At 40.9% G+C, this 26,914-nt stretch overlaps 1 protein-coding gene across 1 annotated transcript; it reads right to left on the bottom strand.

Moving 5' to 3' along the window:
• Window positions 1–357: 357 nt before the first annotated feature.
• Window positions 358–26,302, bottom strand: TMEM47 (transmembrane protein 47). Its single transcript, XM_056328840.1, has 3 exons — window positions 25,650–26,302; window positions 11,872–12,012; window positions 358–4,251 (listed from the first exon to the last, which is right to left on the bottom strand). The coding sequence occupies exons 1-3, from the start codon at window positions 25,873–25,875 to the stop codon at window positions 4,073–4,075; spliced, it is 546 nt and encodes a 181-aa protein (XP_056184815.1). The 5' UTR covers window positions 25,876–26,302; the 3' UTR covers window positions 358–4,072.
• Window positions 26,303–26,914: the final 612 nt, after the last annotated feature.

The following is a 26,914-nucleotide window of genomic DNA, read 5'->3' as shown; positions in this document are numbered from 1 at the left end:
AACAAGGTACTCCGTATAGATCCACATTTCAACACATGCCCTTGTTATTTACCACATTAAAAGCACTTTGGTTTTCTGATGTTACAATACCTGTACTTTTATAAAGGCAGTATGGGCTCTGTGACACCCAGACATCTACCCTGTGCTCTGTTCCATGGCCAGGTGAAATGGAAGGGGTTACATCGGCAAGATCCTGCATCTCTCCCCCTGTGTATTTTGGTAACACTCCTTCAGTATGGTAACTAAATACCAGGCACATTCATTAGCTTAAGCAAACTATTCCTTCTCAGTCTGCCCAACAGAAAACCACGCCAGTTCAGCTGTATACATAATTCTACTCAGAGCAAAACAGGCACATTTGGTTAGTGTAACAATTCTTTTATTTCAGTTACTTTTTCACATAAAACTTTATGTAAGCTACAAAAATCGTGAATGCAGAAATGGTATTAAAACTGCAAACTTATAAGTTTTGATTAAAAAAAAGAAGTGTCTTTCACTGCTAACAATGACCATTTAAAATGAATCGTATGTTGATGGATTAATTTAATAAACTTACCATACACTTCTCAAAAATAAATAAAGGAAAACGTCAGAAAACCCAATACCATCAACAACATGAAGCATTTAGTTGTCTTTTTTTTTTCTTTTAAAGACAGAAATTAAATTTCTAGGCACAGTTTGAGGCATTATAGAGGACACAGAGGCAATAGGTTAGTGTGCACTGAGCTGTACAAAAATACAGTCTGAATAAATTACATTGCTAGCCATAAGATTAGACTTCACTTACCAGTCAGTTCATCGCATGTTTAATAATATACAGTTACATGCTAATCCATATATATCATTTATATTTCAAACACATAGGTCTCTCTATATTTGTTTTTAAAATTTACAAAAGCTAAACGAAGTTGTGCAAGAAATCCAGAAGAGGTGCTAGGTACTTGTCAGCACCGGACGGTATACTTTAAGCTTAAAAAATACAAATAACTAGCCCTGCTTGCAAGTTTGCTATATATATATATATTTAATCGCATATATTTGGAAGAAAAACAACGCATTTGTTGAGTGAAAGAATCATCCTCCCAGTGAGATAAAGCCAAACAACAGAAATAATGGGGGCATGACACAAGTACAACGTACAAAATGATTGATTTGTCATACATACACTCAAGACACAGGTATGCATCCTTTTTGTGGCTAGAAAAAAAAAAAAACCAAAGCAAAAAACACCCCCCAAACAACAGCATAATGTTCTATTTACTTTTAGTCTGAGAAACAGACTGCTTACTAAAATTGGCAATGGTAAGGGGGGGGAGGGGAAATCAGAAACTGCAGTAGCAATGTAAGCTGAAGGCAGGTACCTAAACCCATATGCTAGATGCCCAAATGCAAAGGACCCGAGGAGTCCGAGAGATGGGTCCTAATAGACTTCGTTATCTTCAAAAGGAAAAGCAGGTGTTGAGACTGAAAATCAGATCTCTGACTCAAATATGAAGAACCTTGTCTTTAGGCATTCACATCTCTAAATTTTTTTTGCCTGAATGCCTTTCATATTAACAGTCTGGTGACTTTCAGAGCGCATGCCGTTAATTTGCACAGGCCTTAGGCCTGACAGTTGTGTTCACTCAAACTCTACATAAAGAAAAATGATTTGATAAATTAGTGGATACGATATGGGTTCAGCACTGTACCTTCTTGTCAGCATAGGTAAATTGCCACACAATATCAGCACCAGAACATCGTCCTCCTAGAAAAGTACAGACATCATCTCACAGTGGGCTTCTCTAGCTAACCTAATTCCCATGCCAAAATACCACGTTCTCCATGCTGCTAAATAAAACCAGAACTACACAGCTGTTTAGAAAGATACAGAGTTAACTATCTACTGAATATCCACCTTAAGACAGTCTCAGGAAAAAATGCAACAACTAAACAAACAACAAAGTTACAAACGCTCTGCGGTACCTGTGAAACAAGTGGACATAATTTTTCCTCTCATCCTCTTTGTTCTCCAGGCATTGCCATACAATCCCTTCCAAGTCAAGCTATCATTTTGCTCCACCTAATCTAAATAATCACCACTGGCCCTGGAATCTACCCACCTAATCTAATTAATCACCACTGATACGGAACAGTTTGCCATACTAGTAAAAATTTAACTCCAGAGAGCCCTACAGTTTTGTAAACTGTCTCCATACATCAGCAACACTTTCACAACAACCTCCTCAAAAGGCAGCTGTGTGGTCACACAGTCACTGGAGAACCTCTGTGACCTGCAAACTGTGGCACAAGCATTAACACTGTAGACGCGGTCTTAACTTTGAGTAACTCAGCAGTCTTTTCTGTGGAACCAGCAAAACCATTGGTGTAGAGGTGGATGTGCAACCCCAGCATATCTGCTTTTGCAGAGGTCCACATAGAATATATTTTTAATTTCTCCGTTAAAAAAAATAGTTATTTCTAAAGAGTAGAATTGTATAAAAATATGTTCATAATTAATTGAAACTATCCAAATAAGCAAATTGTAAACAAAAATAAAAGTGATCCCGATTAAATTCATGTGAAAGTTCTTCCTACTTTATCTTGGATTTCATTGCATAAGTACAGGCTTGGGATGTTTTAAGTGGGAAACGTACTAAGCAAGGAGTAATTAGATGTACATAATCATCAGCCAGTCCATTATAAACTCAGCTTTTAAAAACAAGAGATTACCTCCTGAAGTGCTAATGTTTCAATATGGACATGATGGGGTCTCAGCTGTATTCTTGATGATCAGAGACACTCACAACCTAACTAGATTTTTAGAAAAAGGCATTTTGTTTCTTTGCAACAGCCTTAGAAAAGATTTTTTTTTAGTAAGTATTAGACTATACGTGGAATAGCAAGTAGTTATTTTGTCCAGTTCTACGTTAACTTGACGTGAACTTCTAAGCATTTCCCATAACACAGAGTCTGTACAAGGGCACATACAGAAGACAAACCATTTTACGTTTATTCTGTAACATCAACCAAAAGTGGGGTACCAATCCAATGCTTTCAAGAATGTGTACAAAGTTAGTATTTTAACCACTGCATCACAGCTCATACTACAATTTTAAGACGAATCATCTCTCTCTCTCTCTGCATTTATATTTGTATTATATATATTCATTTATACTAACAAATACCTTTCAAAAATATAACTGAACTTGTTCCATATGCACTCTTTTCATGATGATGTTCAGAGGTTAAATGAGTGCTCAGGACAACTGCAATTCATTCAATTCATACATTTTAGATGCCTCATGGACAGATAAGATTTTTTTCTGCTACCCCTTATCTCTATCCTCCCAGCAAAATAGTCAGACCCCAGACAACTTCCAACTACACAGTCAGAAGCACATGTCTCCAGGTTTGGACTTCCTTCAACAATCTGTTACAGCTGGCACGGTGATGTTAATTACCAATTCATGAAATCCTGCGTGACTGGTGGCTTGGTTTTTTGTTTTTTGCCTTTTTAAAATTTTTTTATTATTCTCCCAGAAGACTGTTGAATGCAGATATTAGACAAGTCATTAACCAGTTACATTCACTGCCCTCAACACAGTCACTTACAACTAATTCCTTAAGAGCTTTTTTCGAGCAAGTAACGAGGGGCCAACACAGCCTATTATACAAGATGCCATTGCCTGCTTATCAGACATCTGAATCCTCTATGATACAGGGAAACTTCTAAATGGACCCTATGCCAGCTGCTCCCCTGAAGGCAATAGCAGATGCTGGCATTGCATTCTCATTCCAACTAGTTTTCTCACAATGATCGCCGTCACGTAGATCCTTTTGCTTGTTGTCAGGAAAAATGAAGCTTATGTATCAGCAGCTTGCAGCATCTGCCTATGTATGATCAGCAATCTTAAGTGTTTGCAGTTCTTTTAAATGGTTGTAAAAGCTGGTTATAGTGTTCACACCCAAAAGGCAAAGGCTATTTTATCAACAGAGCAGACTGTTTGGTGCTCCACAAGTGTTCTAAAAAAACTGTGAGTTAGAAAAGATGGAGTAATCCTTTTGTTATTTTTCTTTTTATTAAATGATTCTAGTAATAGTCTTCATAGTTCTTAGGGTTCAGGCAATAAAGAATGGCACCCCCAAATGAAAATATAGTTGCACCCCAAGCCAGGCCATAGCCCCAGTTGAACTCATGGTATATTTTCAAGCTGACCGTTTCAATGAACTTGATTGGATAAAGGACTAAGCTGCACACCTGAAGAACAACTGAAAAAAAAAAAAGAAAAAAGAAAAAAAGTCAGAAGAAGCCTTAATTCATTTCCATAAAACAAGGAAAACATCACATTACTGAAATTCACATTTTAAATGCTCTCGGTGCATTTTTAGCTTGTAAGTACTGCTCTTTTTTTTTTTTTTTTTTTTGAAAAAAAAAAAAGATCACCTTCATTTCATTCACAGAGAACACAGCAGTTCTTAGATATTCCCTGGCTGATAAACAAATGTTATTCCTATGGTATAATGATGATCCTTCAGATGTCCATGAAACTAACAGTGAAAGCAATCTTTTCCCAATTCTTTTCTCTCTCTCCCTTGTATTTTAGTTTGTAGTCATTATTTCTTCCATAATAACAAAACTAACATCACTTGTTCTATCGCTATTATAAATAAGTCAGAACAAGAAGCAAGAACAAACAAATATTAAGAAATATAGCTCAGAATAAAATCATTTACTTAGCCTAGAAATAATTCATTGTAGTAGGCAATACATATTTATGTTCAGTAGACACTCACTGAATTACATATTTCATATGAATTATTGTGTACTGTAATCAGAATTAATGATATTGTTACACAGAATACCAAGGAATCTATAAAGTTTGATCAGCCACTAAACTTCCAACTGGCAAAACATTGCCTTGCATTATGAATTTAGGGGGTGGGTCAGAAATGCTTCATGATGAAAAAAAGCTAATAAAACAGATAAATCCAATGCAGTAAGAAACTTAAAAATTATTACTTTCTACAGCACTCTCTCAGACAGCCAGATCTCCTGCAGCCTGATCCACATGTCTGCAGTGGAATTCAGCAAACCTGTTAATTATTGTGCTACATCAAAAAAAACCCCACATACAGTAACCTGAAAGGGAAAATACACAGATGAAGAAGCCAAATTTTCACAAGAAGATTTCAGTTTCATCAGCAGCCATTCTCCTTTAAATTCAGGAGCAGCGTTAACATCAAATTGGGACAACAGTTTCCAAGGTAAGCAGGTGAAAATTAAGCTGGTTTGAAGACAAGAACAAGCTGTATGATGTAATGATTCTAGGCCTCTAATTCTGGCATTCACAAAAGACTAAACATCACAGGGACGTACAAAACATCATTTTTACCCCTTAAACACATGATACAGCCTTATCACTATGCTCCTTTCCAGCATTTAAGATGAGCAGTTTTTAAAGACTTCAACACACGACTGCCTCTGCAAACTACCCTGGCACCCTGATCACAGGCAGGTGGGCAAATCCACCCAGTTAAGCACACGCTTAAGTATTTGCAGGCTTGAGACATACTCTGATGAAAGTTCAATGGTATGCAATATAATGCCGTAACAACTACTTTCTTTAACATTAACTGGGTCATTTTTCACCATTTATTAGGTACTGTAAGAAGAACAAACACTATTTATTATAAGAATTCTTACAAAGCCAGTACTAATATAAAATGCCACTGGGTAACAGAGGAAAGACTGCTTTGGACTACAGAGGCCCTTCTGAAATTACACTGAGAAATTACAGGAAAATAAAATAATGTTAATCATATTCTCCTATTGCTTGAACACTTTGCACACTCAGAATTTTTCTTTTGCCTTTTCTTTCCCACACACGCTCTTTGGTGTTGTCAAACTGGCACTTTTCATTAGCCCTGGTGACTAATGCTCACCTGTCCTCTGGATGGGACTGGTACCGGGAGATGATTTCCAATGTTCATTACAATCTTGGTGACAACACTTTACCAAACCCTCAGTGGAAGTTTCTCCCCACCCCCACCCCACCTCTTTAGCCTACAGACTAGTCTTTGGACTCTTGCTTGAGACTGCAAATCTGATAAATGTTTGGATAGTGGATTTTCTGACATGGATACCAAAATCCACAAGATTTTTTTAACCCTAAAGTTATTGAAGTGTTACTTTGTGTTATTCCATTTTAATATAATTTTTGTCTGTCAGCTCATAAAACACTGCAACACTGCAGAAATTTTGACAGGTATGCAGTGGAAGCACCTACTCTTAGGAAAAGATTATGCCTTCCAATTCTGTATAATGAGAGCATCATTATACCCAAAACTGCCTGAATATATGCTCAGTTTTCAGACACATCTTTAGGACCATTCAAAGTTAAAAAGGATTTCCCAAGGTGAATGGAAACATGCAAGGTTTTTAGTGGCTTCCTGAACTGGGGATGCAGCATCTCTGCTGAGTCAGTACAGGAACCGCTCTGTGTGTGCATGCGCATCAAGTGCCAACCAAGGAAGCTCTCCACCTTCCCTCAATCCAACACATGAAGTATGCTGAATTTTAATCTGCAGATCAGACTTGCCAAAATAAAACAAAAAAGTTGTTATTTTTGAAAATGGTCACGTTGATAAAGCAGCAACACCCACAACAGGTATTTTAGATATTTTTATAGTGAGGGTTTCCTGCTTTTGCTACTACTTGTCCAGCTACACTACTGTAAAACTCCAAAAGTGCTGGCAGCAACTGGACAGTGGAAACAGCCACACTGCATAACACTGTCATCACTTCCCGCTATTTTTGCCTCCTATCATTCTTTCTCCCTGTAGAGTGGGAAGAGACTTGTGTGGCCTAGAAACAACAGTTAGTGAAGTTATGAAAAATGACCAGTATGACCCAAAAAGATGTTAAGACCCATGCTGCCAACTACTGAAACGCTTCCAATGAATTTAAATGAACTAACTCTGTGCTATGTTGACATACTTATGGGAAGTGTAAGCTCTTATCCTTTCCTGTAGAAAAAAAAAAGGCTGCAAAAGGAATCTTAAAAAAATATATTCCACTTCAAAATGCTATTCAAAACAAACTAGTTACCTCAAACTAGATTATTCACTTCAGGTTTAGACCCATTTTTATGACTAGCACTATGATGCTTGCAAGACGATTGCACAGGAACAGGAATACTAGTTTTATTCCATTTACATGAAATACATACAGTTATATGTACCCACCATATTAAACATGCAGAAATCACAGCAAATGCTTTAAAACTAGGAACATATAATTACAGTCATCTTTTTATCTTGTTCAAATGTTTGAGTATAACAGTTTTGCCATCAAAAAAAGACTTATGGTGTGCCTTTCCAATTGGTCTGTATTTGAAAATGGTGGTGCTGACTAGTAAGTTCTGTATTTCTGTTCTCTACACCAGCACTCCTGATTGTTCACATGAGTAAAGCACTTCATTTATAACGAATGGGTGTTGCAGTTTATAAGATTAACACACATGCAACTGCTCTCTAGGAAGTATTTTTGTACTTAATACAACCTGTGCAATTAATTGGAAAGCAGCATGAAGAGAAAGGAGGTCCATGACAATTTTTAAAATATTGCTAGCTCAAGAACAGACCACCCTGCTATACAGGAAGACCAGAAATTTCAGCAGGAGGTCCAGCTGGCCAAATGGGGAGTTTCTCAATGAATGTGCAAGAAAGGGGCATAAACCTGCAGGAAACAAGGATAGACTGACAGGAGTATAAAAGCACTATTTTGATACTTAGATACAAAATCAGGAAGGCTGAAGCCCAGCTGGAGCCCACCATCAAGCATGTACGTTAGTTGCAAAATGAAGTTCAGCAAATATATTCATACAATGATAGACAGGAAAGCCAGTCTAGTGACAGATGATGCAAGTGATGCCTTCTCCAAGACCTCTCAGTGACACGGTTTGGGAAGGTGTCAGCAGTGCAGGAACAATTCAGAGATGACTCAGAGTTGCATCCATAACTATGGAGACAGACAAGATTGATCCAAGGGTGATGTAAGAGTTGGCTAATGTAATTCTGAGCCCCCTTTCATCTATGAAAAATCACAGGGATTGGAAGATATTCACATGACTGGGAAAATGTTAATATTGTGTCCATCTTTAAAAAGTCTAGAAGTCCACAGAATTATAGGCTGGTCAGCCTCAACTCAGTCCCTGGAGTACATCTTCTTGGAAGTCCACCTCCAAGCACATGCAGAACAAAGTAGCAATCAGTAGTGAATACGGATTCACCAACCAAAGGACAAGGGTCCAGAGGACTGCCAAGATAATCAGAATCCTGAAGCAAATTATCCTTAAGAGAGGATGAGGGAGCTATGTTTGTTTAGACTTATGAAGAGGTGACTAAGGACCAATTTCAAACCAGCCTACAGTTACCTGAAAATGTAGCTGCAATGACGACAGAAAAAAAAAACCCAACCTCTTCTGTATATTGCCAGGCAATGTAAGATAATGGCAAATAACACAAAACTCAGTTTAAGAGATTCAGGTTGGACATCCGGAAAGAAAAATATATTATAAGGAGGGTAGTACGGCACCAGGACAACATGTCTGAGAGGCTGTGGAATCTTCATCCTTGGAATTCTTCAAGACTGGTCCAGGCAAAGCTGCAGCTGATTGACCTAGTGTTAGCGATTGTCCTGCCTCAACAAGAAGGTTGGACTACATGACCTACAGAGTAGCTTTCCTATCAATAGTTCTTTGATGCTGTGACTCTTTTTGACCGCCCTGTAGCAACTTGCATTACATCCTACTGAAGTCAGTCCTACTTTTCAGACTATTCCATGAATTTCTCAAAATCAAATTCTGTCTTCCAATTATCTGCATTTTTTTTCTAGCTTCACTGTAAAATTTGACAAACAGATTTTTATTCTATCTTCCACATCATTATGAAAATAGGTAATAGCACAGAACTCAGGACGCAGTCCAGCCAGACTGTGCTATGACTCTGTCAGAACAGAAAGATACATCCTCTAAGGATTCTCCAAATATTATCTGCCATAATTTTTTTTACTCTCTCTCGTAATACTTTCACTTAGCCACTGTTTCCCTAGCTTACATGTAAAAGCATCCTGTGAAAAGGGTTAAAAAGCTTACTAACCTCAACAGGTTATTCTTTTAAACATTGTCAAAATTGTTAAAACATAGCCCCAGAACGCAAACAACTTTTACATTATCTTCTTAATTTTCTTTAATGGACTTTCAGCAAATACACTTTCTCTGTCTATCTTTAAATTAAGACTCAGTTAGCACTCAGTTATCAGCCAACTGTATCATGAGACTCATACATTGACAAGTTTGTGAACTTTTGCTTTGAGGATACAGCTTTCAGGGCCAGTTTGGTTCATGAGCACTGAAGATACCCCAGCAAGCATGTAAGCTAGTGAACCCCACTAGACCAAACAGCTGGGAAGAGCTGTATGAGCCAAGGTGGCTCCACACAAGAGTGTTCTGCAACTGTCTCTCTGTAGGCTCCACATTCTTCCATCACCTAAGGTATTCCTGCTTCTCTCCCCGTTATACAGAACCGACAGTATGCATTTTAAACACATTCACATCTGTTGATCACTTGCTGGCTTATTCTCAGTAGCTAGGTTGAATTATTTTTTTTTGTCTCTGCTTTCTTATCTCTTCTAGTCTTAGTCAATCTTTTTCCTCACCTACAGATTTTGCCAACTGAACCCTGAAGCCAAGGAAAAAAAAAAGATAAAAATGAATAAAAACTAGAAAAAAAAATATGCCTAGAGCCAATTGTTTGGACTTTAAAGTGCCTGGATACTACTTTCCCATTTTGTTCTTTCTCCCACACAGCAATGTTTTCTACCTGACACCCACACAGATCAGTAAATGTCTCTGGGCAATTCATCCTGTGTCCTTCTTCCAGAGGCAGCTGGTAGACTCCTAACCAGAGTCATACAGAATATTTGCTCTTGTTGACAGATTCACAGGTCATGGTGGGATTTATCCTCAAAGATCTTCTGTGAAATCCACAGGTGAAGGTTTGAATCCACGGGCAGTTGCACAAGGCAAAAATTCCAGTGCTGCAATCTTAACTTTCCCCTCTTCAGTAGGGGATTCTTTCCATAATTCTTTCAAGATATGCCAGTCCATACTCACCTCTAAAAATAGCTGACATCAAAGATAAAATCTGTAGGAAATGACACTAACAATGTCAGCATCAAATCCCAAAAGGATTCTCCTCAGATTTGCCAGATAATGAAGAAGAATGGGGCAGGCTGTCTTGGCCTCATCATCTCTCTTCTTCCTATATGCTTCAGTTCATGGCTATTTCAAATGCACGTGCGCACACACACACAGAGGCAAAGGAAAGAGGTGAACACCACTCATGAGCTAAAGCACCAATATATTTCCCTTTTTGATGCAAGTAAGCATTAAATCCCCCCTACCCCAAATCTTTTGTAATTTTATGCAGAAGAGAATAGATTAAGCTTTATGCAAAACAGCAGGACTTGGGGAAATTTTTTCTTGGGGAAAGTTGTGGGTTTTTTAGTACAAAGTTAACTATATACTAAATAAGCAATATGGCAAGATAGGCAGCATATGGCTGAATAATTACTAAGTTACTACATAATGTTATGAGAAATTAAGTCAAAAGCCAAATAAGAAACCACTACAGAAATTCAGTAATCCCATTTCCTTCAAAGTTAACTGCCCAGCACGCTTTATAATCTCAGATATATTACTACATTTTAAAGTAACGGCATCAGTGCCTTTATTCATTCAACCAAGCAAGCAACGAGACACACAGAACAAGAAGATATGATTTCCACTCAGGAAATCTGATCCTAGGTTGCATTCATTTCCTAAAAGCAAATGAAATATAACCTACCCATACCTCTTGAGCAAATAAAAGTGCATCTTGAAGTGCTGCGGCTCAATCAAGGTAAGGTTAGCAGCAGAGGGCAGCAGGAGCCTTCCCCGGAGCTCTACTCTTGTTTCTGAATACCCTGCAAATTCTGCACTCTTTTCATATCCTTGTAAGTGGCTTTTTTTAATACATCACAAAGACTAGGTTCTATTGTCCTCTTCATTATGGGCTATCAGAAGGGGTTAAAGCAGCTGGCTCCAATGCAGATACCAGTGACAGGATGGAGGTAAAACCATGCTTAGTGAATCTCAGGGGAACTGGGAACATGCTAAGCCCCAAAACACCAGAATGTACAAAAGGAAATTATTTGATATTGTAAATGTACCTCACTGGATCAGTCTTATGGACAATTCAGATTCATAGGTCTCCTTTAAGATTCTGTGATAATTTACACAAGCTGTTCCGTTTTCATGTTTTTAAAACCAGATAGGGACTACATGGTGACAACATGTTAAGTTAATAACTAAGTAAGCAAGCTGACACAATGAAATTAATTCCTCATGGCACAGGGGCATATATAAACACCTTGAGCATAATCCTATTTGGGCACTGTTTTTCCTGTTTTAAAATTGTAAAAGAAAGAACGTTAAAATAACAGAAATGGCTTTGCATGAAGAATAAAACCGGGGACATTAAGCAGTACAAAGTCACAGATTAAAAATGGTACTTTGAGATTTATCCCCTGTAGTTTCCCCTGCTGCATGTACTTCACAAAACAATAAATATAATGCAAATAAATAACTGTTTATGAACTAAGAATAGCATGACTGCAAAAATAATCAACGCCATGCAGAACACCAGTATCCTAAAAAACTTCACCAGAATTAACACAGAAGTAAACCAAATGCCTCTGAATTAGTATGCAGAACAAGGCATGTCTTCCTTCACAAAAGTGAAGCTGCTCCCATGAAATTTTTGTGATGGTGCTGGCAATCCGCTTACCTGCAGCAAAGAGCATGACTGCAACTGGTCTGTAGAACCGCCTCCGAGATCCCACGCAGATAGAGATCAACCCAACCAGGAAAGCTATGAGAATAATGGCAGCACCACCCAACAGCAAAGCAAGAGTAGCTATCTGCCAATCTAGGGGGGGAAAAAAAGAGAGGGGAAAAAAGGAGCAATACAATTTCAGTAAAACAAGCCCACAGGCCTGACAGAAACAGCAGAATATGAGGAACATACAGGCTGCACCAAGGCTCAGGCAAGTAAACAGCTGTGCTTTGGGTTTCTTTTCTCCTCATTAGCGAAACACCTTTATACAACAGATGCAACTCAGGAGCAAAGTGCCACAACCTGCCACACTTTTTCAAGGCTTAGTTGGCCTCATTGGGATTTTGGCTCCAGTAAGACTGAATAATTTGGTCCCCTATTTTTTGTCCAATTTAGAATGAGAAATTGAGGCCGGGTCAGGATTAGCTAGTGCACGTTAGCTGAACCCCAGTCTGTTGTAACTTTCTCACACAGGACAGTGCAAGTCAGACATCTGCTTGAGCTGATTAGGGTGTCATATGAAGGGAAATGCATGGAGGCTCACCATATACACTTGTCACTTGGGAGCTACCAAGGCCACGTAATATGAATAGCAAAACAAAAATAAAAGGAGATGCTCAAAGAAATAATAATCATTAAAAAAATTTCAACAGTGAAAAAAAAAAAAAAAAAAGGTGGAGGTCAAGCCCTTATAAAGGCAGTAACGATCAGTAGATGCAGACCGAGTCAAATCTGAAGTCCATTTTAAAACATTTTATCCTAAAGTGCCAGTTTTTCTTTTCTTCCCCCAAAAGCAACTTCTGGATTTGACCCAGAGTATTTTCTAGTTATTTTCATACATAATGGATGCAATTATAAAAAACATCCTTGCAGTCTTAAATCACATAAAACAAGAAACATTTGCAAGCTGATAGCTATCATGGGTCTATACAAGTTCTAACTGAAGAGCTTCTATAGGTTTTAGAAAGGCATGGGCTTTGCCCTGTCTCTGCAAAACAGTATGTAAGACCTTCTCTCTGTCCAATAACAGGCATCAAGAAAAAGAATCAGATCACTATTTACTGTTTAGTACTACTATTTAGTAGTCCAAGGAAAATTATCTAAAATCAGCTTGTGGGAAAAGGACCTATGTATGCAATGCATCTCTCATCACTTTGAGAATGCTATAGCACTCATATGATATTCAGAATAAAATGTCCAAACGCATTTCATAGTTCAAAGGAAATAAGCATAATCATTTCAAAAATAAATTTCGAGATCTCAAGGTTACTAAAATAGGAACAACAAAAATCCACATTCTCTTCTTGTAAAAAGCAAAAGTCCATGTTTTTTAAAACAGTACATCCAGTTTCAAGAGGGATCTAATCTGCTGAAGATACCAGCAGTGCAGCTGTGGGGTTTGGGAATGGAAGGCTGGCAGCTATTATCACCAAAAAGCCTTCATATACTATATGAAAAAGGATGAAGGAGATTAAAAGAAGAAAGTGAATAGAGAAGCTATAAAAGCATTGCTAAAAAAGGCATGTTTGTGCAAGTACACACATTTATTTTCATTCTTTTTAGAAATCCAGACATGTTGTTTACTTATGTTTTAATTACTAAGTACTCAACCTTCCAAGGTATTTCACCTCGTTTCCTTACTAGACTAAAACCCACGGCTGGAAACAATCTCTCATTCTCCTACCATCAGCACGCAATCTGTAATGTCAGTTTGCTGTGTGTCCCACTGCTTTACTATTATTGGGATGGAAATACGATTTTAGTTATGGATGGGAGTGTTATGAAGAGTGCTTTTTAATGTTGACATGATCCTTCAGAAACACCAAGTTGTTAGTGTACTGATGATTTAGAAAGTATTCTTCCAATATCAGAGTGCATTACAGATATAAAATACAGAAATAAATAAACAGAATGAACCACTTTGGAACAACATGAAAGGAATCCTTGCACTAGAAAACTACGCAGATACAAAGACTAGACACATAAATCCATATCGTCCCAAAGTTAAAAGCCATAAAAAATTGGCAAAATAAATCAAAGTGCCAGATGGGAAATCTCAGAAACTAAGATTTTTGAAAGCCACTGCAAATAATAAAATATTAAATGTTATCTTTTTATTGATCAGATGCCAAAGTCTAATGCAAACAAAAGGTGTGCAACACTGGAGAAGCAACTAAATGGAGGAAAAAAAAATAAAAAAAATAGTATCCTATTGCTTGCCAAAACCACATTGGCAAGACCACCAAACAACTGAAAGTAAGTAAGGCAAAAATGACATAAACACAGGGTTAGAATACAGTTTAACTTCCAGGACTGATATATCTGTGCATTTTGGAAAGGTTAAAAAATAAACTCCCTTACTATAGTACTGATGTAGGAGGTAAAAGGACAAATGAATGTTGGAAGACACCTACACTCCCAACTAAAAAACAACTGACTTAGTTAAACAAAATTGATTTCCTGAGTAAAAGAACCTACTCTGTGATGCTGACAGCAGGACAAAACTGAGACCCTTAATGCTGCTCACTACTAGCTGAGAATTGGGTATTGAATGTTGTGCTCTGGGCCACAACGTCTGGAACTGCCTCTATTTTAGCTCCAGCCTCCACTCCCAGGAGCATACAATGCTACCAGACTTTGCCTCAAGCTGCAGCTGAGAGGGATTCTGGTTAAAGAAAATCACGAAGGTCAGACATGAGTGCACAAAGAATACTGGACTGAATTTTCCTATATTGACTACCATGGAAATTACGTGTCTAAATCTTGTCATCTCAGAAAAACCTTAACTTGCAAGTCTGGTGACAAAATGAAGCTTATGTTGGATTAAGAAAGTAAAATCTTCTGCATTGGCCTTCTACTTAAGAACAATTATTTTTTAAGAAAAAAATCCAGGCCACTGGACTTTATACGAAAGAAAAAGAAACATCCAAAGATTGAATCACTACCTCTGAAGAAAGAACACCCTGTAAGTTAGATAGCTACAACAATGTAACCACATACAGCAAAGGCAGATTTCTACAACAAAAATCTGTAGCGCTCCTCAGACTACCCAGGAGTGATTTATAACACACCACATCAAAATGGGAACAGCAGATTGTTACATAGTGTTACTGGTACACAGAACACAAACATCAAAAGCCTACTTTAGAGCATCCAAAATATGCTTGCACCATTTCTAGGCACGCAGAAATCTTGCAAATAAGTTACTATACTGAGTTCAGGAGCCTCAGCAGTACAGTGAGACTGCTTGTTCTCACAGAGATAGAAACATGCATAAACATGAGCAAAACAGGACCTTATAGACGATGATTATTAGTTTCCTGGATTTAAAACACAATTTGGTTACACTTCAAGAATGCACATCAGTATTTTTCACTGCACATTGCTACAGTTTATTTATATTACATATCTACTACCTAAGAAAAAGTTCGGAACTAGTAAAATTGCACTCCCGCAAATCTTAATACATTTTTAGATTTTAAAAAGCACTGTGATCTCACAGTCATGCCCAATTTAAGTTGTTTTGTTGGTTTATAACTGTAGACTCAACAGAAAGCATAACTTTAGATTTTTTCAGTGTTCCCCCATATTAGCAATATATTAAGAATTACACTGAAAATGCCACCTATCCCTTCCAAACAACTAGAATTAACATATTTTTGACAATCATTAAGTAACTTGAGACAGATTTCTTAAAAGAAGCCTCACTTAATGTTTTAGGTCTGAAAATCCAAACATGTTTTTGCATTGCACAAGAAGCATGACAATGTCTATAAGCATGGGAAATATATACTGCAGTTCTGACAGTGATGATAGTGTTTGCTTAGTTTTTATTATAACAATCTGCCTATTAGTTTAGGAATGTGGATTGCAATATGTGGAAATTATATAAATACGAACGTAGGTACTCAACACATATTTGGTGTAAAATTTATTAAAATTACCATCTTCAGTTAAAAAAACCCAACAAAACAACAACAACAACAAAAAAACAAACAACCCCCCAAACCATGATGATAATGTTTCTTTTCAGCTAATTCTTCATACATAAGTCAGTGTCTTTTTTTAAGGATAGCTTGATCTCATTGCCCTTTGGAAATTCAGCCTGTTCTTTAATGATAACAGAAGCACAATGTGTTAATTGCACACTGAAATGTGTGACTCTCCTCCCTTCTTCCCCCCAAATGAAATGACCTGGGGCTTTAAGTGGTATATTCATTTTTAATTAAGAATAGCTATCTGCTCTATTTCTTGGGCAAAAATAATACTTTAGTAATAGGATAAAATCAGGAAAAGCCATAAAAGGAGAAAACATCTCACAGTTCTGAAATGTTTAAAAACTAGGTAATTTTTTAACATGAGAATAAGTAACACAAAAGGCAAGCGCTGTCATAGATTTCATGTTTTCAGCAAGTTCCCCCCAAAATAAATATTTTATCTACACGGTATTCTACAGCAAAACAAGCGATGGACATAAAAACATACTGTGGAATATGTGAAACATTTGTGTGTAGGGCTCTTTCAGATAATGCAAGTGAACTGAATTAATCTCTTAAGAAACAATCAAGTATTCCTTTCTTTCATACAATGGTCCTCTACAGAGTCCTCTTCCCACAGAGGCTGAAGTAAGAAAAGGCATGCAGTGTTACATGATGAAGGTAATTCTAGCCACCTTCTAGCATTAAACAGAACCTTGGCAAGAAAACACAACCCTCTTAGTTAAGTTCTTCTGATTCATTGCAAAGCTTCCACTTACCACGTACCTGCTCTCAGCCAATATCCTTAGAAATTGTAATATAGCATTTAAATTCGAGAATAATGAATTTGAAAGAACATGTCAAGTAAAGCATAAAAAGTTGAGGCACCCACACATAAGAAATTAAATATAACCCAGTGAATGTCATAACAATCAACTAAGATGGCTACAGATATTCCTAATTGATTCATATTCAAAACCATTTTAAAGTTTATAAACACTCATCAACTTAGCCATCAGATAGCCCACAAAAAAGCATAGTGACTATATAAAAACATGAAGGTAGAATCTAGTTTCTAGAAGTGCATTTGTCACACAATCAGTAAGATTTCCTCTTTCTTCAGCACGCTCAGATTCACAGGTGTCTGTGGAAGGCCAAGCTCCACTGAATTCAGGGAAAATACAGAGGTGAAATTAGTAGTGCAGTGTCCATTAGATTCTCACATAAGATTATTCCATGGAGAAGTCAGTGCTTTGGAACCTCACCTGAGCCTTAAAGATGGGGTTTAAGGAGCTGCTCAGATGAAGGGAATATTGGCTAAAGCTGGGAAACCCAGTGTCCATAAGTTACTCAGTCCATACTCCTCTGTTCTTGTACAGTCAGCACCACAAATCTGAGACTCTGTAGCATACACTTCTGCAAACTGCAGAGAAGCTCTTCCTAGCAAGACCTATACCAAACCTCCAGTAAGTTGCTCTAGCCACAGCTTTCCACACTGGAGTCTTGTACAAAAATTGCAATGAACAAACATTTTCTGGTCATTGTCAGTTTGCATATATGCTTATTACTGCTGGCTGCTGCACAGACATACTCTGGCTTTTACATTTTCTTTTTATTTTTACGGATTGAGAAAAAGATTTTTCTGAAGTATGAATATTACTTGTGCACGTGGATCCTCAAGTCACTTACGACACTTAAAAAGCATTACCTAAGCTCTGGGAACCAGACAGTTGTGGCTGAATGCATAATTTCCTTAAGACATAATTCAAACACTCTACGCCAAGGCTTTCTTCTGAAAGCCATGAATTTGAACACATGCAATTACTATGTGACATCACAAGTATGTTAAAAAGAAGCTGTTTGTGGTAGAGACAAAACTATTTTCTGCTGCTTCTTCAACAGATTTACGTACTGAGCTTTCCCTAAGAAACTGGTCTTCATCCACACAAAACAGCACGTGGGACAAAGCCCTTGATAAACCAAATCTTGCACAACACAGGTAGGCTTAAGAGTGAGGCATTCCCATACCTCTAATTCCCCAGGATTTGGACAACACCCACACAGAATTTTGAGCATTTTATACTGGGTGCCAAAATCTCTGAATGCATCCCTAAGGAGCCCCTACTCCACATAAGGCATCAGTCACTTTCTATTTACTGTACCAGACACAGGATGATTTAGTGTTCCTGACGCGCTGAGTGGAGAGTCATTTAGAGCCAGTCAAAGAAAAGAGAATGAGCACAGGGATGTGTGCAAAAAACCCCAGCTAACTGAGGCAAACCCAGGTACGCCTGTGCCTTGCTGAGAAGCAGAACGCTAATGGTAATGATGGCAGCTGACTAATGAAGGAGGAAAGGCAGGTTGCCGCCTTAGCTGCAGTATACCAGGGGCCAGAGGGCTCCTCAGGAACTGCAACATCTTTGCTTCCCAGCTCCAGCCTCGAACCTCTGCTCCCATTTCCCAGAAGAATCTCTTAACCACAAGGGTAGACTGAAACCGCTCTCCTCCTCCATTTGCTAAACCTGTAATGGGAAGAGACAAGCAGGAGATCTGTGAGGTCTGTGAACAAACAGGTACAAGGGAATCCAAATCCAAATCCAAGTCTTGCTTTGAAGTGCCTCTTACCTAACCGGTCCCTTCCAGCCTTCTCGTGCTGTTTATGCACCTTTCCACTGACAAACAAAAACGCTGAGCGTTACTTTAAGGCAGCCCAGATTCAGGGCTTTCTCACCTTTGAGGGAAAACATTCTTAACAGTCACTTACAGAGTTGCATCCCTCTCACCTAGGCTCCTCCTATGGACTTCCTTTTCTCCACAGCAAGATAACCATGATCAGAGGGAAAGAGGCCAGCTCCATTCCAGGCAAGGTAACATCCTGCTGGCAGGATGCTCCAGGCAGTAGGTGTTCCACCACCACCACAGCCCAGGAAGGACGCAGTGGAATAATTAGGCAGCTATTGTGCAGACTCCGCTCACTTTTCAATGACAAGCAGAGCTCCCCTGCCTTCCACCCGAAGGTGCCACTGAGCATGCAGGAGACAGACTGGTCCCCAGAGAAGTGAGCAGCACACAAGACAGAAATGGTCTCAATTTGCCAGGATGGTCTCTACAGCACTTTTGCATAAAATACAGACTGCGTTAATCTGCCTGATGTCTCCATTTCAGCTGCTCTGTTCATCAGACCATGTGCAGCCCTGAGACTGCTAGACTCAAACTTTCTGTGCGCTTCCATACCACTGCAAGTTTTATCTCCCCTCCCTACAGGAGATCACATTGAACAACAAAAGCAATAAAAATATGGTAAGCAACTCTGCTGTTGTGCAAAGACAACTGATTTTGCAAGACAACTAGACGGCCTAAAGCCTGAGGGGGTTACAAATGTATAAGCAACTTGAAACATAGCAGGTGCTTGCTCATCTGCCCATTGACACACGTCTCCTGAAGATTAAAGCTTACACTCCCTATTTATACAAAACACATACACTTTGGGGGGGGGGGGGGGGAGGTGTACAGAATCACAAAATCATTTAGGTTGGAAAAGACAGCTGCTCTCTGAGCCATGGCCTGCCTTTATTTCTAAAATCACAGAGTAAAATCCTTTAAATGCAGTGTGTCTTCAAATAAAAGAGTTAAGTGGTACCATTATGTAGATCTTTATTTTATTATTTAAAGGCAACATGCATTGCACATCACTTTTGCCAACAGAGGACTTCAAGACAAGCACAGCATTACAGAAAATCATGTAATCTATAATTCATTCACAGAATAGTACAGCATGTACTCAGGCATTTCTTCCATTGAATACACAGCATTCTTCTGAGATTAGCTCACTACTATGGCATTTAATTATTGGATATTCATTCATTCAACAACAACAACAACAACAACAAAAAAAAACCCCAAACACAAAACACACACACCCACAACTCTAAGAACCTCACAAAACCCTGGAAATCTTAGAATTATGTCATTAGGAGCAAAGTGTGGGAGATGTGTTACACACGCTTTTCAAGAAAAGCTCACCTTTTCTGGCCTCTTCTATATATACTACTACATTTTAGCAGTCTGAAGAAGGAATAAGTAAACTTCACATTGGAACAGGAATGTAATTATTTCCCACAGTTACTGATGTTCTTCAAGCACACTGGCAATCTTTTCCAATTTTCAAAACTCATTCCATTGTTCCTTGAGAAAAACAATTAGCATTTAAAATAGTTCCAGGAGCACTTCCCATCAAAATGATAGCCTTTATATTATAGAACTGAAACAAGTAAAAACATACAAAGCAATACAGCTGGACAGACTTCACCCCACCTCCTGCTTGTTACCTTGAATCTTACGTGGTCATCTTTGGCCACGGATCAGTAACAGAGGCAAGGTTACCCTCTATGTGATTCTAAATATAAAATCTCATCAAATATTTAAGCTACATATATTATCCCTAACCCAAGCAACATCTTTTAACTTACTGGTGCAAGACTTCTTTATTTAATAAACAAAACTTGAGGCAACAGGATACATAACTGATTTAAAAATTGCAATGAACAACAGCAGTAGCAATAACCCATTATGGCTAAAAGTCTAGCCTGTTGTTTTGTTGTTGGGTTTTGGTTTTTTTGGTGTTTTTTTTGATAAGGCGTGTGGTGCTCTTGACCTGATCAGATAAACTCACACACACTTTCAGGTATTACACACAAATGTGCTGTAACCATGTCTCTTAGCTGCTTGGAGAAGAGTGTCTAAAATGGTAGCCTCCATCATACTAAAAGGTCCAGGCTACCTAAACAGGAAGGAGCCTTAGATCTACTGCTCCCACAGAGCATGGCCTTGGGAAGTCTGAGACTAAAATAACTGGTTCCATTTGTAAAAGATGGCGAATACCTTAAAATATTCTATCTGGGGCTACCATAAGGGGTAGTTCACAAATTCAAGGCAATTTGAACACACTGAAGGAACCAGGTAGACATCAGGCATAAACAGAGTATCAGTCATCATAGAATCACAGAATAATTTAGGTTGGGAAAGACCTCTGGAGGTCATCTAGTCCATCTCCCCATGGAAAGCAGGGCCAATCTCCAAGTCAAACTCAACTTCAAAGTTAGCTCAGCTTGCTCAGGGTCTTAAGATGCAGAGTCTGAAGTACTATTGCTTTTGATTGTAAATCCACCTTTCGATAAAGTGTTGGGGATTACTATTAAATAGAGTAATATGCAAAATGACAGACTACAGTTTTCAAAACCAGAAGGAATGTTTTATTAATTCCTCCTTACATTGCATAAGCCACTTTCTTTAGATTTAGTAAAATTGCATTCGTTCTTATGTTATTTTACAGCAAACTTAACAGCCTCCCTGAGCTTTTTACAAATATGTGTCAACATCAACTCTGAGCAATGATCCAGATCTTCTAATGAGGAAGCTGCTTTTGAGCTAGCAATTTCCCCTTGGAACAATTCCTTATATTCAAAACAAGCAGAAACCACCCAAGACTACTGAACCATGTCAATTCAGATATCTGCATCTAATGTATAATTAAAGGTTAAACCCCTTCAAGTGCTATTGAGTGAGCAGTCTCTGATGCTTTACAAATTAGAACAGGATCATAAGCACAAAACTAGACTCAAGTTGTATTACTGCACTATGTTGTAAGTTAAAGCTTTCTTTATGGTTTGTTCACCACTATGTTTAAACAAATACAGAGAACCTGTTGCACTTATTTCCCTGAGAACGTTTTGTCTTTCAAACATTCATCAAAAATTCTTAAAGAGAACTCAACATTACATAAATAAATATACATGTTGTTAAGTAAGAAAGACATATATCCCTGTTCACCAGAATAAATACATTTAATTGGTATGAAACCATTCAAATGTATTTTTATATACACTGTTTTCACAATATACTGAAATGTTGCAAAGCAGCCATTGTTTTCTATGAATAGCATATACATATTGAAGCCAAAATACACGTTTACCTGCAGATCAGATTTGATGGGACCATTTATGTCTTCCACATCATATTTTTGTATTTTTGATTTAAAGAACTAGAATGGCTGAGGTCCATTGCAGGAATTCAAATTTACTGTTATTAATTCTGTGGGAAGAAAACAACTACCTGTACAGGTACAGACAACCAGGCAGTTGTACATAAGATGCATCTAGTTTTAGGCAGATGCTGTGATAGAAATAAATACTCATACCTAATTCTTAACTCCTGATAAATCTGTAAATGAACCATCAAAAGTTAGACATAATCCACTTCAAATGAAGTATAAAACCAAATATTTTTTTTAAAGACAGCAAAGGAACACTCTCAACCCCCTAAGTTTTTTCATTTTAGTTTAGCACATGAGTAAAATACAAGATAGCTGCTAAAACTGTAAAGCAGCATTGCTGGATCTCAAGATTTTATCATGAAGCTTTCCATACTGGCAACTGTGTTAGTTTTTCAGCTCCTGAAGTTGCTGTTACTGAGAATTTTAGAAGGGGAGATGAGGTATATGCAACAATACCTTTCTAGCTCCTGCAATTACAGGGGGGGCAAAACTGAACCGATGATTTACATAGACCCTAAAGACTCAAAAAGAAGAAAAGCAAATTAAGATATTTTATAATCTTCAGATGTCAAAAAATTAATTTGACTCACTATTTTACGTACTTGAAGCATGGATATTGTGAATTACTTACACAACTTTAAAAGCCGTTTGAGAGCAAAGGATTGCTTGCAAGCTATTAAGAAAAAGCCCTCAAAGCAGTGAGTGAATGAATGCAAGCACACATACTCCAAGCAACAGCAACACTTGGTGAAAACTGAGGTATTATTTCCTGCTATAACAGCCAATGTAATCATGCTCTGTACATTTCCTTCTGCTCTCCACTACTAAGTTGCCCTTTTGATAGCAGTGAGGGGTCCTACATCTAATTACAACAAAGGTTTTTAATTAAACCTCAAATATGCTTTAACAGCTTCTAGCATGAGATTGCCCTTGATGGTGCCACTTGAGGTGCTCTCCTTCAAGGGATGATGAAGTAAATCTCTTAAAACCATGGATGAAGATGCCTTTTTCCTGTGTGTACTAGTGCTTTTCACAGCTAGCCAGCTACAAAGCTGCTTGCACCGGTATCAAGCTAAAAGAGCTTTCCCTGTGGGAGCTCTCCACTGTCTCCAAAATATACCACTTGCTAGATTCTCAGTGCGGGAGGAAAGTGCACTTGAAATATTAAGGCAAGCACACAAAATGGTCTCAAATAGAGCCCAATCCAGCTTGGCGAACTTACTGGTAGCCTTCCTATTGACTTTAATGGAAATTGTAACACACTAGCAGAAGGCAAAGGCAGAACAGTACAGTTTCTCGTATTTCAGGTCTCCTCAGTGTGCAGCATTGTGCCAAACACAAGGTAAGTGAAGGGTTTATTCCAGTCACCTCAAGTAAAATGATCGTTTACTTCTTCCCAGTAGCTTGTGAAACCTGGCTCCACTAGACTGGAAAGTATGTGGGGAAAATGAGTAAAGCTAATTCAAGGAACCTGAATAAAACTGGACAGACAGGAATTCTTGCACAGGATAAAAGAAAGCACGAGGAGAGGCCAAGTTTTCAACATGCAGCATCCAACAAAACTACATTTCATTCCTATCCATCCTCACCTATTCATCTTCCACCTTCCCATAAACAGACAGGTGACCAATAAAGCGATGAGAGAGATGAGTGTCCTTTTATGCTGTTCCATAAGCTGTCCTACTTTTCTTTAACGCACTTGTGTGTGTGTGTGTATACATGCATGCGTGCTGGGGAGATGGATTGAGGGGGGAGTCCAATAAATCATGCATGGAGGTGGGAGGGGACTTGAAGCAGGTTCTCATTCAAGCCATCTGAAAAGTCTTTCTGCAATCAAGGGGATACTATTTCAGGAGACAGGGAGAAGGGGCAAAGGATTCACGTTGCTAAGGAGACACTTAGAAGCTGACATTCCTACATAAATTTCCATTTATACTGGGGAAGGAAAAGAAAGCTCTCCAAAGTTTGTGTAGATACCCTGGTAACTGATTGAAACTGACATTTCTTTACAATTTGTTTTGGCATTACATGATTTAAAACAAACCCCCAAACAACCTGCAAATATTACTCCACACAATGACAAGAAAAAAATAAATAGTCACAGCAGCAAAGGAACCTGTGCAATTTCTACTGAAGCAGCGACTAGTTATTTCCCAGAACCTATACAAGGATTTCTGAGAAGCAAGGAAAAAGGAAAGCACCTAGAATACACAGTCAGCCCCTTGCCTTCCCTTCTTTTTCAAAACAAACATCTTGTGCCTGGATTTACCTCGTTAAAAAAAAATACCTTGTCCTTGGATTTACCTTGATTTATCTTGTCTTGTACCTGGATTTACCCAACCGGAGAGCACAGCGATCCAAATGGATGGTTTAGCAATGCAAGTGTGTGTGTCAGGAGGACAGGGATGCAGATAAAAATGGGCTGGGGGTATGGGAAGAGGCTGGCTTCATTTGTCAGTGTTTCTATTGGGACTCCAGAAGTTGCTATTAGGCATAAAGTAAATAACCCATGAAAACCAAAACAATTATGGTTCTAAAAAAGCAATTTATTGAAAAATATTCAACAGGCAGCTTGTTTATATCATTCACAACCTGGTTTTTAAATACTCCAAGCAACAGTGAAATGGCATTAAAAAAAATATTTTAAAAATCTATGACCAAAGACCTAGAAAGCGGAAGAATGAATGAGCATCAGAAATCAAAACAGGGAGTGTGGCAAGAAGGCGAAGGAGTATGAAAGCCGATGGGAAGATCGGCACCTGCTAGAGGAAAGACACACACACAAGCACAGCCAGGGGGATGGAGAGCCAGAGCCCAGGCATCCTCACTCGGGACAAAACAGCAATCGGTTTTGGTTTAGGCAGCCCCAACTTTCCCAGACTAGTGGCTTCGGGGGTGGAATTGGAAGACACTTGATTCCCAACAGCTTTTCACTGTATGAGAACAGCTGCCGCACAGAAAAATAATCAAAACTAGTCCGAACTCGGGATCTCTCGTGGAAACACAAAGGCAGACAGAAAATCAGTCCCCCCTCTCGCTCGCAGAAGCCCACCTCGCGTCTGCGCTGCACCCCCGACCACCCGGCAGGCGGAGGGACGCGCCGCGCGCGGGCTGCCCCCTCCAGCACGCGCTGGGCACAGGGGCCGCCGCCGCCCTCGCCCCGAGCCGCCAGGCGGGGGGATGCGGGGCCGGGGCCGCGCAGCGCGGGGGGCAACCACCGGGCCCGGGGAGACAGGGAGGAGGAGGAGGAGGAGGAGGAGGAAGATGGGGAGGGACGCCGCGGCTGGGGAAGGCGAGGGGTGCGGAGGGCGGGAGGACAAAGGTGCCGGAGACTCCCGCGGCGGCGGCCGGAGCCGGGAGCCGGGGCGACAGCGGGCGAGGCGGGGAGCGCGGAGGGGCAGCGGGGGGCGGCGGGGCAGGGCCCAGGGCACCGCTCCGGAGGAGACAAGGGCGAAGGAGAGGTGGCTCGGGGGGTGCTGGCAGGGCAGCCGGGGCGCGGGGCGGGGGTCTGCCTCGGTGCCCGGGGGGCGGCCGGGGAGCGGGAGGAGGCCGAGGTGGGGGACACGGCAGGAAGGGACGAAGGAGGGACGGGGCAGGGACCAGGCTGGGGGCGGCTGCGCGGCGGGGGTGCCGCCGGCGGAGGGGAGCGGAGCTGGGGGGTTGGGGGTGCCGGGGCAGGCCCCGGGGCAGCCGTGTCTCACCGCTGTGCAGCGTCGACTCGCAGAGCCAGCTGTCCAAGTTGCCGGGCTTGCGGCAGGACTCCCAGAGGGACAGGTAGTACTGGTGGTCCGCCGTCACCCAGGCGGGGCTCAGCACGGCTCCCAGGTCCAGGCACAGCGCCAGAAAGATGCACACCAGCCCCACGAGCTTCAGCGGGGTCAGCACCGAGACGCGCACCTCCTCCATGCCGCTGCCGGCCGAAGCCATGGGGCCCGAGGGGAAAGGCGGAGGAGGAAGAGGACGCGCTGCAGCCGGCCCCGAGGGGAACGGGAGCGAGAGCCCAGCTCCGCGCAGAAGGGGCGGCAAGAGGCAGAAGCAGCGCGACCAGCGCTGACTAACGGCGGGGAGAGGCTCTCGCCGGCAGCGGGCAGCGCCGCTCCCTCCCTCGCCGCGCTCCCGCCCCGGTGTATCAGGTGCAGCAGCTCCCCCTAGCCCCTCCGGCGCCGCCCGGCCCGGCCCGGCGCGCTCCTCCCCCTGCCCGCCCCTGCCGGGGGAGGTGGCGGCCGCGGCCCGGCCCGCGCTCCCCCGGGGAAGGGGCGGGAGCTGCCGCGCCGTGCGGCGGGGGCCCTGCCGGCTCCGCCCCGCCCCGCCGGGCCGAACTTCGCGGAACTTCACCCCCGCCGCAGGCCACGCCGGCCGCCGCTCGCCGGGTCCCCCGAGCGGCCTGACCCCAGCGGCCCGGACCGACTCGGCCGTGCCGCCGCCCTGGGCCGCGCCGCGGGGGCGGGAGGGGGCTCCGGTGCGCCCGGCCGGCCCCTGGTCGTGCGCGGTGTGACCCCGCGCCGGTGGCCGGGCGTCACGCCGGGAAGCGCCGGGCGTCCCGGGCCGGGAGGGCCGCGGGGGCTCGGCAACACGGCCCCGCCCGCCCCTCCCAGCTCCGCCGGAACGCGCCGCGACGGGGAGAGGGGAGAAACGCGAGGCGGCCTGGGGTGCGGGGGCAGCGGTGACTGACCTTGATTCGCTCGCTGAAGTGACATTTACATCGCCAGTTACGGGTGGGAGATTTAAAAAATAATTCGGCCTTTCGTTGTTTGTGCACGGACGTACTTGCAACTCCGCTTCCCTCTCCCGGCAGTGGCGTTTCTGATCCCAAACTAAATCTTGAGGAAGAATAAGCACTTGCCTGGTTTTAATTTAATCTCTGTTTATTTTGCTTAATTAGCATGTTAGATAATAGTAGCGAGCGTGTCACGGGCAAATGTTTTGTTAGTTAGTGAGCACGGGCACAAGTGTAACTCCCCCACCA

This window comes from Falco biarmicus, chromosome 2, assembly GCF_023638135.1.
Source record: "Falco biarmicus isolate bFalBia1 chromosome 2, bFalBia1.pri, whole genome shotgun sequence".
In the NCBI taxonomy this organism is placed as follows: domain Eukaryota; kingdom Metazoa; phylum Chordata; class Aves; order Falconiformes; family Falconidae; genus Falco; species Falco biarmicus.
This window is presented reverse-complemented; position numbering and strand designations above follow the sequence as displayed.

What these genes read in the sequence shown, in the direction of transcription:
- TMEM47 (XM_056328840.1), bottom strand. Translation starts at nt 25,875, where the DNA reads ATGGCTTCGGCCGGCAGCGGCATGGAGGAGGTGCGCGTCTCGGTGCTG. An exon ending in CGAGTCGACGCTGCACAGCG is followed by an intron (nt 12,013 to 25,649) that starts GTGAGACACGGC and finishes TTCCCCCCCTAG; the next exon opens with ATTGGCAGATAGCTACTCTT. An exon ending in AGTCATGCTCTTTGCTGCAG is followed by an intron (nt 4,252 to 11,871) that starts GTAAGCGGATTG and finishes TTTTTTTTTCAG; the next exon opens with TTGTTCTTCAGGTGTGCAGC.